Source organism: Montipora capricornis, chromosome 10 (assembly GCF_036669925.1).
Source record: "Montipora capricornis isolate CH-2021 chromosome 10, ASM3666992v2, whole genome shotgun sequence".
NCBI classification, from domain to species: Eukaryota; Metazoa; Cnidaria; class Anthozoa; order Scleractinia; family Acroporidae; genus Montipora; species Montipora capricornis.
Window position 1 is genome coordinate 51,497,987 of NC_090892.1, and position 18,637 is coordinate 51,516,623.

At 37.7% G+C, this 18,637-nt stretch overlaps 1 protein-coding gene across 2 annotated transcripts in view; it reads right to left on the minus strand.

Moving 5' to 3' along the window:
- The window catches only part of LOC138021990 (uncharacterized), a 26,762-nt gene extending 9,425 nt beyond the window's left edge, over nt 1-17,337 (minus strand). Inside the window, exons 1-8 of one of the 2 annotated variants that reach the window (XM_068869017.1) lie at nt 17,320-17,337; nt 8,006-8,840; nt 6,222-7,410; nt 5,250-5,319; nt 4,628-4,695; nt 3,663-3,694; nt 3,399-3,476; nt 1,009-1,059 (exon numbers count right to left, since the gene is read on the minus strand). In XM_068869017.1, coding sequence (XP_068725118.1) covers nt 1,009-1,059; nt 3,399-3,476; nt 3,663-3,694; nt 4,628-4,695; nt 5,250-5,319; nt 6,222-7,410; nt 8,006-8,821 — 2,304 coding nt within the window. In that variant the 5' untranslated portion in view covers nt 8,822-8,840; nt 17,320-17,337. Of the gene's footprint in view, nt 1-1,008; nt 1,060-3,398; nt 3,477-3,662; nt 3,695-4,627; nt 4,696-5,249; nt 5,320-6,221; nt 7,411-8,005; nt 8,841-13,558; nt 13,715-17,319 lie in introns of those variants that run through there. The other variant, XM_068869016.1, reaches the window with a different exon arrangement.
- Nucleotides 17,338-18,637: the final 1,300 nt, after the last annotated feature.

The following is an 18,637-nucleotide window of genomic DNA, read 5'->3' on the forward strand; positions in this document are numbered from 1 at the left end:
CCGCAAAGCGAAATTTTTCTCTAAATAAAGCCAAAAAAAGCGTTTTTGAGGAAAGTTTGGATCAATTCCGACTTTTAGAAGTAAGCGAAAAGGTAAGAAACGTTTTTGTGATGAGCCTGCGTCTGTCTGATCACCAGGTATAACACAACTTCGCATCTTCATCAAGCTTTTCGATTTCGCTCGAATTTTCTTGCTTTTTTCGCTCTTATTTCGTACTTCCAAACTTTTGGAGTTTAAGGAATTAAATACAACAATTATTCCATTCGCGCTTGTTGGATATGAGATTGGTCATAGCCAACTCAGCGCTACGCGCCTCGTTGGCTATTTACCATCTCATATCCAACGCGCGCTCATGGACTAATTGTTAATATTCAAAGGCTATTGTAAAGAAAATCGCACGCTATTGGTATACGTAATGGCTGAAACTGTGGTAATATTTGGCTATGACTGGCACACTTATCAAAAACAACTTAACTCAAACCAACGCAAGAAACGAAAGCTCTTTGTAAAATGAGTACAGTGTAAATGATGATACTTTTCAGAAATCTCTCATTTCCCTTCTTTTGCCGCTGTTAAATGCCCGAGACACGCTTGGACCGACCGAGAATTCCACCAAAAAACTTAATCCATTGTTTTCACGAAATTTATAGATAGCATTAGTATGGGAACATTGAAAAACGATGATTCTGTTGCTAAATAAAACAAACTTCACAAAGTCTTGAAAAGTTCGATAATAATTCAAGAAATCATTGCATGATCGCTCTTGGTGTTCACCACTGCTGTTTATCTTTAAACAGTTTGGATGCAGAATACTAATTCGGAGACACGAGAAAAGCTCACTCCTTCATGTTTCCTTTATTACACAAGGAAACAAATTTGCACCTTTCCTCTTACAAGTCAGAAACAATCTTTACACCCAATGGTTCACTTACACCAATGACTGAGCATCATAGATAAATAACGACGCTTGTAGAACCCACACAGATCTTTTACTTATCTACAACTTACAAATTCCTCTTGAAGAGCCGCAACAACACTGTAAACTCTCGTTTTAGCAGCCTACATGTAAGGAAAAGAAATAAGAGCTGCTCCATTATTGTAAATCAAATAAAGCATTCCAGTCAGATCATTTACATGTATATTCCCAAAGACCACTAACTGAACAACAATGGAAGCACAGCGGCCTGAACTGGCAAGGCAGATTTTTATGCTTTGCTTATAAACATCTTTTGGTCAAAGAACATATTTTGCTGATCTCTATTTCCCCATACATGAATTGGGTTATTCCAGAAAAAGTCCACACCCCCCCGACGGATGGGGTCGTTTTTTAACCCCCCCCCCCCTCCTGTCTGGATTTCCAAGACAAAAGACCCCACCTGCTGCCTGGATTTCCGGGAAAAATATTAGGCTTAAATTTAATTTATTTTTAATAGAAAATACGCACAATCACGTATAGAAGATGTCCTTTTTTAATTTCTAAAGCTTTGGCTAAATTATATAGAAATTCTGTTGTGTGGAACTAAGAAAAGAAAGGAGCAAAAATGCTAAAACGCGAACGAGTGTTTATACATTCATACCCTTGTTCTTTCTTTGCGCTAAATATGGTCCAAAAGTAAATACAATTAGTTGAGAACATGACAAAAGAGTTCAATAGTCATTCCTTTTGGAGACATAACGTCAGTCTCGTCCACTCAAGATCGAAAACTTTTAAATCAAACATGATCAAAATCTTTTGAAAAACGAGTCTAAACTTGTTTATCGTTCAAATTCTTTTATATCTTAAAGACTGGATAATTTGAGTCACATATCCTACCTTCAAGAGCCTGTAGTTCTAATCTGCAGTGGAAGGAAAGTTCAAACTCGTGTCGTGAAGAGCTTTCTCAGTCCGACATTATAAGTTTCAAAAAGTCTTTAGGCTTTGGTTAGTAAATCGGAAAGACAAAATGTGTGCTATAAAGAACCTATCCAGGACAAAAGCACTTGAAACAGCTCCCATTCACGAAAACGAAATTTTAACATATATTTTCAACTTTCAACGAATTATTTTAAAACCGGCTTCAGATGGCTTTCAGATTTCGACAGATTCGTCCAGTGCATGGGTTCTTCACCAGGCTCTTGCGGATTGGCACGCCTATTTGTTTTGCTTTCTCAAACTTGACTTTCTAAATACAAAATGCGAATACAAAGTGCGAGAAGGTGTGAAAGTAAATCAATATTGTTTACTTTCTTTACTTGTATCATTACACGAAACAACGGTGGCACGCTGGGTCTAGGTACGAGTATAGTAAAAATGTGTCAGGCGTTTCAAACTCTTCGTTGCAATATTGTTGCGACGGCTCTTTCTTTAGTATCTTGTTCGCATTTTATGCTATAAAAAGACCTGCGAAGGAACTTAGATTATCATTTATGTCAGGTGAGAAATATGTGAACAAAATATTTCTACTATTTTCAGGGTCTGAGAGCGCTAAACTGTCACCGAACTAAACGTTCGAATCGCGTGAACTATCGGTTCAGATGACCCCTGCAGAAGACTTTTTCGAGTTCAAGCCCCCCTCCCACGAGAATTTCCAGAATCCCATCCGTCGGGGGGGTGTGGATTTTTTCTGGAACAACCCAATTTGCGTGGAAATCGTACAAAGGCCAAAATTATTTTTTTTTTCCGTGTTGTCATTTCATGTTGTGTGGAAACAGATTTCAGTACGCAATTAATTGTAACAAAGACGCTCTCAGGAATGTACTTTGGCTCTTCACTAGGCCAAGGTTTGAGATTTTGCTGCAACGGCCGTATGGGTGAGGTTATTAAGTTGTTCATTATATGGCTAACAGAACGGTTTTAAAAAAGAAGAAACTACTTTGCATAATCCATAATTGCCCCTTGGGCATTATGGGAGAATAATGCCCTAGTGCTTAGCTGCTCTTAGCCAATCAGTGCACGTGTTATATCAGCTAGAAACACAAGTCCATATAATACATAATTTCTTATTATTGTTAACTTGCATGTATGATAAACATGTATTTAATCTTTGCCTGTGAGACCATGTATAGAAACAAAATTAATAGTTGAAATTAAAATTTGAAAATGTGTTAAGAAAACAAAAATTGTGGTAGGAGACCGACCACTAGTCTACTCCTTTCAATACATGGTGGAGTTAAATCAGAACTACTAAACACAATTCGGTAAGTGATAAAAGTGGAATGTGAATAATGGAACACTCCAAAAAGATATTACCACGGTCTAACACAAACCATTGGGCTACAGTGTACATGTATTCTGCCTTCCGGGTGTCTGCAACGGCAACCCAACACATGCTATGGTGTTGAACTATCAACTTTGTTCCACTTTAACAACAAAGAACATGTACACATGCAACCCATATTTATTGATTTAATATATGTACCTTGCACTGCAGAGGATCTCCCTCTATAACAATTGTAAAGTTTTCTTTATCATGAACCAACTTGCATCCAGTGTCGTTCTGAAACAGTAAAAAGGGACTTCAGGGAACACAATTTTTTTCCGTACATGACAAAAGACAAATACAGTTACCCCTGTAAATTCACAACCCATGAATAATAAATATTGCTGAAAACAGAACACAGCAACTTGATGCATTGTTCTATAAATTATTTTAATAATTAGTTAAACATAATCAAATACATACCTGAATTTCAGCTAATCTCCACCATCGAAGATCTAAAAAAAATAAAAACAGCTTTCTTTTACTTTTAAATGACTTACAAAGTCGTAAAGCGATCCACAATGACAAGATCAAACAGGCGTGATTGCATATTCTCAAGTTACTCTTTGTGCTACTACAAGGAAGGATTATGTTTTTGCAAAAGTTGGCCATGCAGCACTAATCTTATATGTGAACAGACTTATTATAACTGATTAGAGTGAAATGTGTCAAAGTGCTAGTTTTCTACCCCATAATTATGAGCCATGTGAGCGTTTGCCCTACTAATGGAAATGGGCGCACACAAGGACAGAGACAAACTCTGATCAGGGTGGGAATTGAACATCTTCAGTTCCCACAGTCTGCTCCTGTCTGACCTTGTAGCTCAGTCGGTAGAGCAGCAGTGATCTAACCCGAAGGTCCAGGGTTCAATTCCCACCCTGGTCAGAGTTGTTCCCTGTCCTTGTGTGGGCCCATTTCCATTAGTTGGGCTAACGCTCACATGGTTCATATGGGGTAGAAAACTAGCACTTCACATTTCACTCTAATCAGTTAAGTCTACTCTTTGTGCTGTTTCTGTTGTACAATTCCTGATAATGACACAAGAACATTGCAAACCAGCATTTACAAAAGAGATGATTTGAGACACTTACAAATGTGAATTTTTTTTTGTAGAGTGTATGCCCATGACATCACTATGGATGTTTCAATTAATCATCGAGGATTCAAACTAATTAAGGACCGTGCCTTCTATTGTTATTGGGCGATACATTCTGCGCATCTCGAGATACTCGGGTTTCCTATCGGTGATGCTTACTAATAGAGGGATATTTTTGCGTGGTTTAACACTTTGATGCTAAACCAACTCAAGAGCTGTTGAGTGATTTCCTTGTGTCTCCATTAAAAGCATGGCAACTGATCACACATGTGATAAGATAAAAATCTCTTACCTTGGCTTTCATCCTCACTCAGTTGTACCTCGACTTTCTCGCATTTAGGAGCCTGGTGCTGCTCATCACTAAAAAATAATACAATGTAATAATAACACATTGCAGTTTGTCAACTGGAATGCATGTGTGTGTTACATGTTCATGAATATCGCAATGAACAGAAGCTGTCCCTTCCTATCAGAATTGTACAATAAAATAGTTTTTAGAGGTTTCTAAATAATCTCTAGACATTATTTTACTCAAGGTGTACAGAAAAAAAATATGCTAGTGATCTAACGCTACATAATTCAGTCTAAAAGGATACTTTATACACTGTAGGTCTTCAATTAGTATAAAATTAATGTTAATAGTTAATAATAATAAATATAAAAAATATTATTATCAGTTAACTAGTTAAGTAAACGAGGCCACCAATTAATTGCATTATAACAGTCAAATGCAGGCATCTGATATTTTAATGTTCATAGTTAATAATAATAAATATGAAAAATATTATTATCAGTTCACTAGTTAAGTAAAATGAGGCCACCAATTAATGGCATTATAACAGTCAAATGCAGGCATCTGATATTTTCAGTTTGATTGCATAATATACATGTACAATGTACATCCATCACCGTACCTCAAGGCCCCTTCAAGCTCCTGACTTGCTTGCTTGGGAAGTCCAAAACCACCTCTAGGAGACCCTTTTCCTGAAAAACAATAATAATTATTATTGAACAACTTCAGGGAAAGAAAAAACATTTGTACCTTTGCCACATTAATAAAAGTAGAATCTTAAAGTGCTACTATGATCAAAAAGTCATTTTCTTTTTTTCCTCAGATTTTGAAAGCCTGTTTGCTTAAAACCCGACTGGCAAAATTTTGAGCTTTGATTTTTATCTAAAGGCTGTTTATTTTGAATGTAACGTTTGGATTTCACGGTTTGCCATTACTCACGTTCAAAACTGACCGATTGGACCTCAGAGGGTTGGATCTAGGGAAAAGTGACATCATTGACTCACTAGCTTTAAATTTCAGCATGTAACAGGAACTCATTATATATGCAAAATACGAATTTAAAAATCTGAAAGCCCGAAACTCCTGTGCTGCATATTAATTCAGCCCTGTACACACACTTGCATTCTTAAACCAGTGAGTCTTTGACGTCATTTTCTCGTCACAAAATGTTTATTCTGATCATCATGACCTTGAAAGGTAAGTGATCCATTCTTTTGATAAAATTAAACAGTCTACAAGTTTGCAATTAGAGAAAGGAGAAAAAGGAACCAATTTGTCTTCTGAATATGGTGTTAGTAAGCAGCAGATAATTATCTGATATCTGCAAGAACAAGGAAAAGATCATGAAGTTTGCAGACACATGTACAGGTATTCATGATTAAATGTCGCTTTCTTAATTTAATCTGTTTTTATTCCTCATCAATAATTTATTCATATTCTAGATTATCCAGACCCTCGATTATCCAGACTATTTCGTCTAGTCCCAACAAGTCCAGATAATCCAGGTTAGACTGTACTACCAAAAGAAATACATTCTAACTATAAACAGCAGGCACTGTTTACCAAATCTTTACATTAAATCCTAGGAACAAACCTGTCTCCTCAGAATCCTGTCTCTCCATCTTAACATCCCCAAGGCTGAACCGCTTAGCCTGCCCATACGATGTCAGAGCAGATTTCACATTTTGTACTGTCTCATCAAGACTCAAGGATTTATTTTCGCGCCAGTTCTCATTTTGTGACCTGTTTTTCTGAGACCCTGAGAAACTATAACTTTTTCTCTCTCTCCAGTTTTCAACTGATTCAGAAGTAGTATTGTTAGTGTGGCTTGTGCACTCTCCTAAAGCTGAAGTTGGTGTTCTTCTCCAATTATCTGTACAAGAAACACCAAGGTCCTTGTCAGAACTACATGTACTGTTCATACCACCTACTTCAGCAACTGCCTTGGTTGCATCAGCATCAGCCAATCCTGATATAGCCTCAATGGAATTTGCTTTCATCTTAAAATCACCATCAGTGTGATTGATATCTAATGAGGTTTCCACTTTCAGTGGCTGAAAGGTGTTTATTGATGATTCAACAGAGACATGAATTACACTGCTGTCTGACAATAATGCTGTCCTTGGTTCATGGCTCTCATTATAAACAGAGGATGAAGATGAGTCACTCTTAAATGGACGCCTTGGTTTGGTGAAGTCACCCCTGAACATTGCTGGCCTCCCCCTTCCTGGCACTAGTTTGCTTGGAAAAACTTCATCAGAATTATCGGAAGAGCATGGAGAGGATGCACGTTTTTCGATAGTGTCATTCAATTCTTGAGAAACATTTATCAAGGTACATTCCTCTACTCCCTCCACACAAGGCTGTGTTTTTGTTTCTATCATTCCCTTAATAGACCTTTGGCTGTTTGCAGAAGCTTCCTCTCTTGTCTTCATTTCAGGCTGAATGCAATCCTCATTTTTCAAATCCTTGTTCTTAAAGTCCTTGTTAATCCTGTTGGAACTTGCCACTGGTTCTGCAGAAAGTTCAATACGATGTACAGATGGACCTGATCGATGATCAACCATTAAAATCCTCTCTTCAGCAACTACATCTCTACACACAATAGGCTCGTGCAAGTTCTCGCAGGACTGTCTTAATTCATCCTCACTTATCCTAAGTACTGCCGCGGCTTTGCCGATAGTTTGAACACTGCTTTCTTGAAAAGAATTTATCCTATTATAGCCATTCCTTGTCGTACAATCAGTAATGACCGCAACATTCTTTCCAGACTGGTTCTTCAACTGTTTACAGAAAAACTGATGAGTCAGACGTTTAATAATTACTGTATTATTTATTTATATTAACCCTTTGACGTCCAAACCGGCCATACTTAGTATTTTACTCTGTCTAACGCCAGACAAGTTTACTCATCAATGGGGAACCCCTGGGAGTCAATGGGTTAATCACTCACTGTCCCCATTAACCCTTTGACGTCGAAACCGGCCTAAATCAGCCAGACTTAGTATTTTACTCTGTCTAACTCCAGACGATTTTACTCGTCAATGGGGAACCCCTGGGAGTCAATGGGTTAAACAATTTCACAAGACAGTGTATCATACATGGAAGGAGTTTTCCTACAATCTTCAGTCCAAGACGCAGTAAAAGTGACGTTTGTGTACATCCAAGGCCAAGGCCATAACTAAAACAACACTTTTACATCAAGGTCTATTTTTTAAATATCATAATTTAATTCATTATGGGTATGATGGTAGAACATGCACATGTACTGTATATTGGGTGGAGAAACCTTGGAAATTAAAGCAGCTGCATTGAACAATAAGGCCTGCTAAATGCTTATCTACAGTATCACATGAATAATGTTAAATCCTGCCTCACCTTCTGGTAAACTGCCTTGTAATAACTCAAAGTTGGCTTAGAAACTTCCCATCCTGAAAAGCACAATTCCTGAATTTCAAGCAACCGAAACCTGGCATACTGCGAGATATCACCAGAAATTAGCTTCCCATTGATCTTATGAAGTGTTCTTTCTGTATTGACTGGGCACTTCTCTTTAAGAGATTTACCACAGGCTTTGAGAACATCACACTGGGCATCACAAAAGGCTTCACTGCTCCACAAATCAGGGGCTGAAGGTCGACTATAAGGCCACAAGGCCCGTGCAATTTCTTCCATGTAACTTTTTACAGCATCAAGATGAGACTTAGGGAGGTTGCTCAGTCTGCTAAGATTGCAGAGAAGACAGACAACGTTTAGTTGCAGCATGTTGGGAACTTCAAGATGAGTTAATATCTTAAGTAACTGTTCGCATGACTTCTCTAATTCCGCCAGCAATAAGTGTGCAGTGTTACCATCTTGTTGAATGCTGCTGAGTTGGTAGAAGAATCCTGAGATCACCGGATCTGCAAATCTGTCCATCCAGCTGCAAGAACAGAACACTTTGAAAACCTCACTTATATTATCACAGTGAAGCAACAATGACAAACAGTTGTCTTTTGTACTCTGCAAGTTGCCAGTGCCATTTGCTAGAGAATAAAGCTGTTGCTCTAGTTCAACCAGCCTGGGTTCACTGCGGCAAAAATCAACTGCTTGCATTTCTGGAATGACGAGAGTAGATGAGGAATTTTGAGAAGTTCGTCTTGAGAGAACTCTGTGAACACTTGCTTCAGTTGCTAACTGTGATGTCAAAGCCATAGTAGCTCTCTCATGTAACCTGTGAGGAATTTGAATTATAGAAATCACTTCAAGCACAGGTGCCCCAAGCTCAGGGTGAGGAAGGCCAACACAGCCAACAAAAATAGAAGGATTTGTAGGGGAAAAATTTTCAATTAAAAACCTTACCTTATTGCCATTGTGGGTCGCTTCATTCCTGTGTGTTTTTTTTCCAGATTCAATGCGATTTGAGCCACTTCTAAATTCCTCAGTTGCCAATAGTATTACAAAACCCAAAGGCTGCACAATCCATTCTGGGAAGCTCATCAAATAAAGTCAAATATTCCTTAATAAAATGTTCCCATGGTTACAATTCCACATTACAATCAATTGACAAAGACAAACCACCAACAATGCAAAAGCAGCCTCACCAGCAACCTCAGGCAGTAGTTTGCTCACTCAAATGAAAGAAAAACCTTCCAAAAGATGGTACCAGTACTGTTAGACACATCAACCTTTGGAATCAATGGTGCTAGAGTGTTGTTTGTTAATGACACATTTTTTTATTCCCCTGGGTCCAGACATGACTGCATAGTCTCAGTCACAGTCATGACTCCATCGTTTTGACAAACTTCAAAAACACATTGAAAAGCATTGAAAGATGGCTTTGTGTTATCTCACTGGCGTCACTAAGTGAGTCCATCCACAAAATATTTATAGCTGCACAATTTCCTACAAGAACAAATTTTAAACCTTAAAGGCTTGATAAATAGTTACGCTTGTGAACAGCATACAACATTAATGTCCTATTAAACTATAATAAAAACTGCAACCTAACACACTGTACCATGACTTCCATCAACTGTAAGAATTGAGATTTCTTTTCCTCCATTTGTATAATTCTTCTTTCATTCTCACTTGGCCTCTTGGCTTTCAACGCCATCTTTCAACACTTTTCAAAGTGTTTTTGAAGTTTGTCAACACAAAGGAGGCATGACTGTGACTGAGACTACACTGTAAGCAGTCATGTCGGACCCAGGGAAATACAAGAATGTCTCTTTGACAAACAGCGGTCTGGCACCGTTGATTCCAAAGGTTTATGTGTCCAACATTGCTTGTGTCACACCACCTTACAGAAGGTTTTCTATTCCGCTCAAGTGAACAAATCACCGCCTGTCTGGAGGTCGCTCACAAGGCTGCTACTGCAGGGTGGGTTAATTCTGGTGTGGAATTGTAACCATGGGAACATTTGATCAAGGAATATTTTACTCCATTTGGTGGGTTCCCCAATATGGAGTGTGCAGCCTTGGGATTTCATAATACTGTTGGCAACCAAGAAATTGAAAAACGTTCAATTTCACACTGAATCTGAATAAAACACCACACAGGAATAAAGCAGCCCAAAACGGCAATAAGGCTTTTTTCACTGAAAATTTTTTCACCTGATCATCTTCTCAAGTCTTTTATCCAGATTCCCATTCAAATCCTTATAATTATTTTTGTCAGCCACGTTGGCTTTCCCTCATGCTGAGCTTGAGGTGACTGTGCTTTAATTAAGGTGACAACAAATGTTCTAAAATTACCATTGTTATGCCCCCAAGAACAAGCACACCACTTTTTGGCAAGACTACAAATCAACTCAGCTTCTATAGCCACCCTCATCTGTTTAGTACATAGTACACCTCACTACATTATTTCACCTCATCATACACTGTCTCATAAAAAACCTATCCTCACAGAAAGAATTGCTTTGTGTCTTGTGTCTTCTTAGCCATTATTATCATTAATTTGCTTCAATCATTGTCGAAGGTGATTGTGGAACCACTTTTTTGGGACCTACATTGTACAATGCACATTGCACATGTATCCTTTGAAACAGTAACTTGCAGATAAAAGGCTTCATTCAATGCCACATTTTGTTGCCACACTTTCTATCCACATCACACACAATCTTATGCCCCAAAACCAGCTGCATGTCCCAGGCCTTCTCACCATTCTCACACTAGAAGTAAGTGTTAGAGTTATTGCCGCATGCCTACAGGAAATCGAAAGGTCTAGAGTAGTAGGTTTCTATAACGTTTTTTCTGGCCTAAGTTGGGGGAGAGATAACCATGGCAGTCTTTGGATACTGAATACTTGCCCACCGTCAAGAGTGATTTAAAATGATTTAGTTTTCTTCTTAAGTTTTGCATATGTTTTAACGTTTTTAGCCAAAAATCATGAAATGGTTTTAATACTTTGCACAAAGTATTAAAAACCAGCAGAAATGTGTGACTTTCCCAGGTATCCATGTTCATTTTTTATCAAAGTTGTTACGGGGCAAGTACATTTTATGACATACATGTAATTGCCCGGACAAATTTTAGGTTGCCCGGGCAAAAATGCAAAAGTATAGAAAATGGTTGATAAAATCACTTGTAACTTGAGCATTTGCATTGTCCTTTACACTCCCGTCAGAAATTACGAATTTTGACTCTGGAGTAATAGGTTATTTGCACTGTGAGAACCCGATTTACAGTGCTATATACCTGCCATGGCAAAACGTACTTGAATGTAACTTACAAAGTTACGATTCAAAGACCCAACGTTTCACTGCTTCTGTCTAGTGTCTTCACTTTTAAATGCTACCAAGATTTAAATGTATTTCCTGTTTGTAAGCAGCAGGTTCCGCTCCTTTTGTTTTCCTTTTTGCTGTAGGTGGCAAAACACCTTGATAATAACGCCACATTATCAGCTGAGACCGCAAGCTGCCCTTTGCTCTTTGCGAAACGACTTGCTGACAACCATGCCAGTGGTGAGATACATGAAAATTGAGCCCACAATTATTTCATGGAAAATACCACGTGGTCAAAGTTGACGCCCAAACTTGACATTTCAGTGCGGAGGGAAGCTACATGTTTATTCCTTTTTTTCTGGAAGTCTCTATTGAACGAAAAGCGATCAGAACGAAAATACATTGTAAAAATTATTATTACAAAAGTTGCTGGCATTCATGAAAGGAAATTCACTTTGACGACCTTTGGAGTTATTATACTCGTCCGGACAGGTTTTTAGTTGTCTGGGACGACCCGACAACTGCAAATGTGTTTCACACTTTTTTCCACTTTTCTGTTATGTACATGTACCTTTTAGTTTCAACTCTGCAACACTGTTTCAAGTGTAATTTTTTCTTACATTTATAACAAATAAAAACATTTTATCACAGCCCCTTAACTGCCCCTAGAGGTTTGGAAGTGCCTACTGCAAAAACCTATCAATCACTGCAACAGCTGTGGCTATGTTGTAGTTCAATTTGCACTTTGGTACAATTTGTTTTTGAACTGGTACAAAATAGTTTGAACTGGTACAATTTTAATTGTATTGGTGCAAAAACAGTGAAAATAGTTTAATGTTTGTTGAACACAAAGAACACACTTCATTGATAACAGCTGTTTGCCATTCATTTACTTAGTTCAAGAGGTTACTGATATAAGGTTTGCTGAGCATTCAGAGCAGGACACAAATAGCAAGACTTGTTGGAAATACTTAACAGTCTGGTTTGACCAAGAATAACATGAGTGGTTTTAAGCACTAATTTACACAATTTAAGCCTAAACACTTGTTCTAGAATGGTTAGCTTTTATTTACAGTCATGATGTACTAAACATAAACATTAAGAATTTATTTTAAAGCCTGTTCATTTAGTGTACGTGGTGACAAGGGCTAAGGATTGCTTTTTGGCTTATCATCAAGTTACCGTCAGTGTACCAGTCCTGCTGTTGGTTTGGATTATGGTAGTTTTATCATGTTGTGTGTACAATTCACTTTGCAGACTGCAACAGCAATACATGAATTATGTCACTGTTTCAATAAGACAAGAAATAAAGTGCAGAAATCTTACAATTTAATTTTGCTACTTCTCATTAAATTAATAAAATAGTATTTTGAGATTAGTGTCTTGTAGCCATTTGTTTTGTTTTTCCATATCAAGATATCTCAATGAGTAGTATAGGGGAAACTTAGCACCAATCAGCAGTTTTTCACCTATAGCCCACTTGCTTTTTTGCATGCTGCTGTAAAAGAAGTTTTGGTGGAGAAATCTAGTTTCACATTAGTGGCAATACAAGGATAGAATCACGAGGGTGTGATCAGAGTGTTAACTTTGCCATACTCTGTCACAATTCTTACATATCCTTTCTCTTCAATTTCGATGATTTGACCCAATAGCATATTGGGGTGAAAAGGGTTGATCTTGTCTACTTTGTTTATTTTTATTGCCACCATGTCCGAAATCTTAAATTTCGGTTGTTTTTGTGCTTGCTTTTTTGTTTGCTGGTGATAGTCTTCTGCTGTTCGTGCAATGGACAATTCAATTCAATTCAATCAATTCAATTCAATTTTAATTTAAACTCACACAAACATTAATTTACAGTGTTGGACAAAGAAAAATAGAATATACATATGAATATTTACAAATTAAATATTGAAGAAGATACATAGTACTAATGAAATATTACAATTGTGATTAAGAAGTAAAATGTTAGGGGAAAAGAAGAAAGGATAAATGGTAAACAAAGAGTTTTAATACAAGGTTGATTGTGAAGAGTTTGGGACACCTAAATAGCTTATGAAACTAATCGAGTAGGTGCCCCAAAGGAACTAAATTTATCAGAGGGAATATAGAGATAAATAGACAATTTATGTTAAAAGTATTTCTTTAAGATCTAATTATCCAATAATAACATATCAACTAAGAACTAATAATATTATTACGAACAACTTTACAGGTCGAACGCTTACTTCTGAATAGTTGTCATTCTCCCATTTACTTGTGATTTGATGTCCTCTATGTGCTGTTCTTTGGGGAGCAACTTCAGAATACCCAGCCACAGCTAACCACTATTGTTTCCCCTATGCGGCATCTTTTGAAGAATGAGACTAAATACAATAGAGCCTATTCTTATTCAATGAAATGCGAATAAGTGGCGGGGTATTCAGAAGTTTAGCCCAGTTTTCCTTGGTGGTATGTCCATTTCTTTCTTTGCAATGTCTTTAGTTGTGACTAAGATAGTTTGCCTTCCGTTTCTCTCAAATCACTACTCGATTTTTCACTTCGAATTTTCAAGAATCCATTACTTCATTGTAAAATTGATCTTCGATAAACATGGTTAGTTGTGATGTACTTCGCTTCCGCTTTTGCTTAAAGTCATCTAATCCTTGATAAAATATTTCGTGTGATACACACTGCATTGTAGAGCTGTTTTCTTCCAACGAAACTTGTGAAGTCTAAATGTGAATAAATTGAAGTTTGGACCGAGAGTGGCCTGGGATGAATAATAAAATATTTGGACAGAGAGTGGCCTGGGATGAATATTAAAATATTTAATTATAAATTATCATGGTAAGTTTGCATGATCTGCTTGTGTGGTCAAGTGGATTAGAGAGTGGACAACAGATCCAGAGGTAGGGAGTTCAAGTTCAAGTTCGGGTGAGTAAAGAAAAAAGGCTTGAGTATACTGTGTAAAGTCTGTCATAGAGGGAGTGGGCATAAGGGTATGCAAGGAGGGGGGCCAACTTCAAAATAAGGGGGGATAGAACTGTGAAAGAAAAGGGGGATGGATAGAGGTGAAGGGGCAGATGAGGGAGGGGTACGAAAGTAGGAGAAAAGAAAGAAATAACATGTTATTTTTTAGACCCCCTAAAAACCACGCCCTGTTTTTTAACTACACCCCAAAAAAGGAAAATTTCTTTTCTAGACAGTTGATAAAAATAAACCAATTATAATTGTACCAGTTCAATATATTTTGTACCAGTTCAATACATTCTGTACCAGTTCAGAAAAAATTGTACCAAAGGAACAAATTATTGTACTACAACAGCTATACATGTAGCTGGACACTTTCTTACATAATTTCTTCTGTCCAGTTTATTTGAATGGAGGAAATACCTTCTCAAAGTTTTATATTAGGTCTATTGTTGTACTCCTGCACTTAAACCCAAGGAAGGACAGTTACATGTAAGGCTCATAATGATGTAGTGCAGAAGGATCTGTTAAAACAAAAGACCAGCTTTAACATGCTTGAAATAAACTGTGCTTTGACATACCAAGTTTTGTGTCACTGGCGTTATAATTTAACAACAACATTTTAACCCTTTGATACCCAAACTGTCAATGGGGAACCCAGGAGTCAATGGGTTAAGCAACCCATGACATGACTTGAATGTTGGTTATGCACTCCTACAAATCTCTATCAAGGGGAAAAGTCTGTTATTTAGGATAGTACTATGTACTCGGGACAGAGATTTTTTCCTTTTCCGGTGGATAGAGCTATACACAATTTGAACAATGTGTGCTTCCAGAAAATATCCATACCCCACCACAGAGGGAAATCGAAATTCTGAGGGGGGAGTGTGGCCAGAGGCCCATGAAATTCCAGAGCGGAAGGGGGGTTGGATGATAAAAATCACTTTCCAAGAAGTAAATTTTGAACTCAGTACCAATGTGGTAGATCATTTTTGAAGAAATAAAAGAGTTTATATCATTTGTGATTATTTTTTCACCTAAATAAGGTTTTCTTTCTTCCAAAGGCGTTACGTATGCAAATCCAACGGAATTAGGCCCCTGTTAGGCCAACAAAACTTGACTTGTCGCGTACGTAATATTGACCGCCATTACTCGTTACTAGTCTCGATAGAGACATGGCCGCGTAACAGATGTGATTACTAGCTACGTTTCTTCGATCTCCACATTGCGTCAGTTGATCGCAAAACAGTACTTGTTGTGAAAGAGGCAGAAGGTATATAATGTAATGATTTCAGAATCTAGAGTTTATATTCTCCTTTTTATTTCCCCTTAATTTTGTGGTTGAAAGTTTGATGTGCTCGCAATCATTTTCACAATGGCATTAATTCCATCAACATAACGGCCGTTTTGAAAAACAAAATTGTAAGCTTGCACATCAAGGTAAACTGACAAATACAAATTCATCTCTTTCATTTTAAGCTACATGTATATTGTGTAGTTAACATTGCTTTGTAGGTAGTGTTCTGTGTTCTAATTTGAGACCGCTCAATAAAATAAAATGAAAACCATTGCATAACCGCAATCAGCATCGTTCTTTACTTTCATAATTTTTTTTCGTGAAAATAAACTCTTTCTGTGGGGTGAGGGGTCTTTTTCTTACTTTGTGGAAATTCCGGAGGGGTGGTGGGTCATCAGTTCCCTACAAATATGGAAAATCTAGGGAGGTGGGGGCATTGGGTCCTAAGTGAAATTTCCTCCATGGTGGACAATGGATATTTTCTGGAACCACACAAAGATGATCTGATTTCTCTCAATTCATTTGTAAGGTCAGCTGTCCAGTTTTGCCAGCTCTTATCTGGAATATTGTTTTGACCTGGACCCTTTTCACCCAAATGCATAATTTACCATGGCAACCTAGCAAACTGCAACAAACCCACAACTCATAGCCAACTGAGGGTCAATCTTAAGGACGGTGCCTACTATTGTCATTGCGCATACGTTCTGCGCATCTTGAGATACTCGGATTTCCTATCGGTGATGCTTATTAATACAGGGATATTTTGCGCGGTTTAAAACTATCCGGAAAAAGTAGATCTTAGTAAGTACTCTTGGTATCCAAAAAGAAAATTGGGGGTAACCATGCAGTTTTCAGAGATAATTAAGTTTCTATTTGAGAAAGAACGCCATACATTGCTTTGCATTTAATGCTTTTTACAAATATTATTCATGAATTATCTTTGAAAAATGCGTGGTTACCACCAATTTTCTTTTCGGATTTTAATAACCCTTGTTAAGATCTACCTTTTCTTGCATAATCACACACCAGGGCAAAAATATTGTTAATTAGTAGGCACCGTCCTTAATTAAACCACACACAAAAAATACAGGTACAGGTGACACTTGACCTTTAGTTTGACACTATTTCGATTTCCGGTGTATCTGTTGCTTCCACAGGAAATGAAGGTTTGCATTAAGAGTAACTTTAAAAAATCGATTACAAAACTGCTAGGTAAACAAACACTTCTGAGCTTTGATGCAAACTCAAAGACGATTAGCTTACTGACTGCCATAGTACGTAAGGCCAGCGCCGCAAGGTTCTTGATTGCACGGGCTTTAGCTGGATATTTCAAACGACTCGTTTAAACAACCAAACGGAATACGATATGTAGTGACTATGTCAACAGACCATGCTACCAGATATTGATCCGGAGGCAAGCGACCCGAAAAGCAGCAAATTTAGTGTGTAATATGAAAAGGTGTGAAACTGAGATACTATGTGATCAAAGAAGATTGCGATCATCAAATATGCAGAGCATTTTCTTCTTTTCTCTTTTACGACGTAAATTCAAGTTGAAATTCTCGAAGAAAAAAGGGTAGCGCAAAGTTGACCATATAGACTGTTTCCTAAACAAGCTATCAGTTACAGGGAAGCGCGCAACCAAACCACTTACAAACACATGGCTTATGTTTGGGAAATGAACAAGCGATATTTTTCAAGGCTTGCCGAGCGTGTTGAATTAAAGCCTTGAAACCATACCTCGTAAATTGAAGCCGTTTGAATCCCAAGGGCGGTTGTGTTCACCGAATTTGTATAGTGGGCTCTTTAGTAGCTCGGTATCCAGCATAAATAGCCCTTCTTTAATCAAGCGCCCTCCTGCTGTAAAAATAAGGACACACTTTTTCGCGCGTTGTGGGTAAAGTTGTACATACATACCCCGTTTCCCCCCATGAATCGCAAGCGAAAATTACGTGTGTTTTACAACGACTGTGACACATGAATTTCGGTGGGAAATAATTTTTTACTCGGTCTGGGGCCAATCATTGTTCATCCAACCTTTTCATGGTTAAATAAAATACAATTTCAAAAAAAACCCTACACTAGGGATTTTACTAACTTAAAAACAATTGGTCATGAAGACTTTATTTTTGTTATAATGCCGAGGGAGCACAACATCAGGTATAGGCATGAAAAGTATCAGAAAACCTCCTTTTCAGGGTCCGTTTTTAGTGTCGACACGCAACGCACCACCACGCTCCTCCCCCGTGGAACTATATATTTTTTACTTACCTTTCCTGTTGCCACCATGAATAAAAAAGTCCTTTGACACAACCGCGTTCAAGCTGAAAAAAACCAATTGGACCCCTCAGGATAGATCACGGTTTTGGAAACGCAAATCTTTAATGGAGGAATATGTAACATCAGGGGCAAGGTCTTGTGTTGATAAGATTCTTCAATTTTCCAACGGTCGGAGCTGTAAGAGAAAACGCGGAGACATCTATCAATCAAAGCGTCCCGACAAAGGTACCGAAGTAGTTGTTTAACAACACCAGAACATGGGCGTTCCGACAACAGAAGCAACTGTTTGACAACCTTTTTTTGATTCTGAATAAAACTTACAAAGCACAACACGAGTCCATTTTCTTTTATTAGTATCAGTGATCCAAATTGAAAACTTCCATCATGAATAACTTATTTGAAACTTATCAAAAGTTTATTCCTCAAAACTGTAAACTGCAAACGTGATCTCCCAGGATACGTTTACTAAAAGCGCATGAATTTCCACGGGACACAGGAAAAGCGCACATTTCGACTTGGTGCCTTTCTAGAAAATATTGTAACAGCCTGTGCAAAGCGTCTCGCTCTCGCAAATTTGTGAAAAATCGGGGTCAAAAAAAGTAGGTCTTATTTTGTTGTCGTATCATACACAGTGGTATTGGCCCTTAGTTATTGTCTATTTTACATATTATTTGGATTTTTATTTAACACACATGTAACAAGTATAGGATGGTAGACTAACTACATTACCACTATCTTACTCAATATCCAAAATTAATAAAAGCTGCGTTTTCCATGA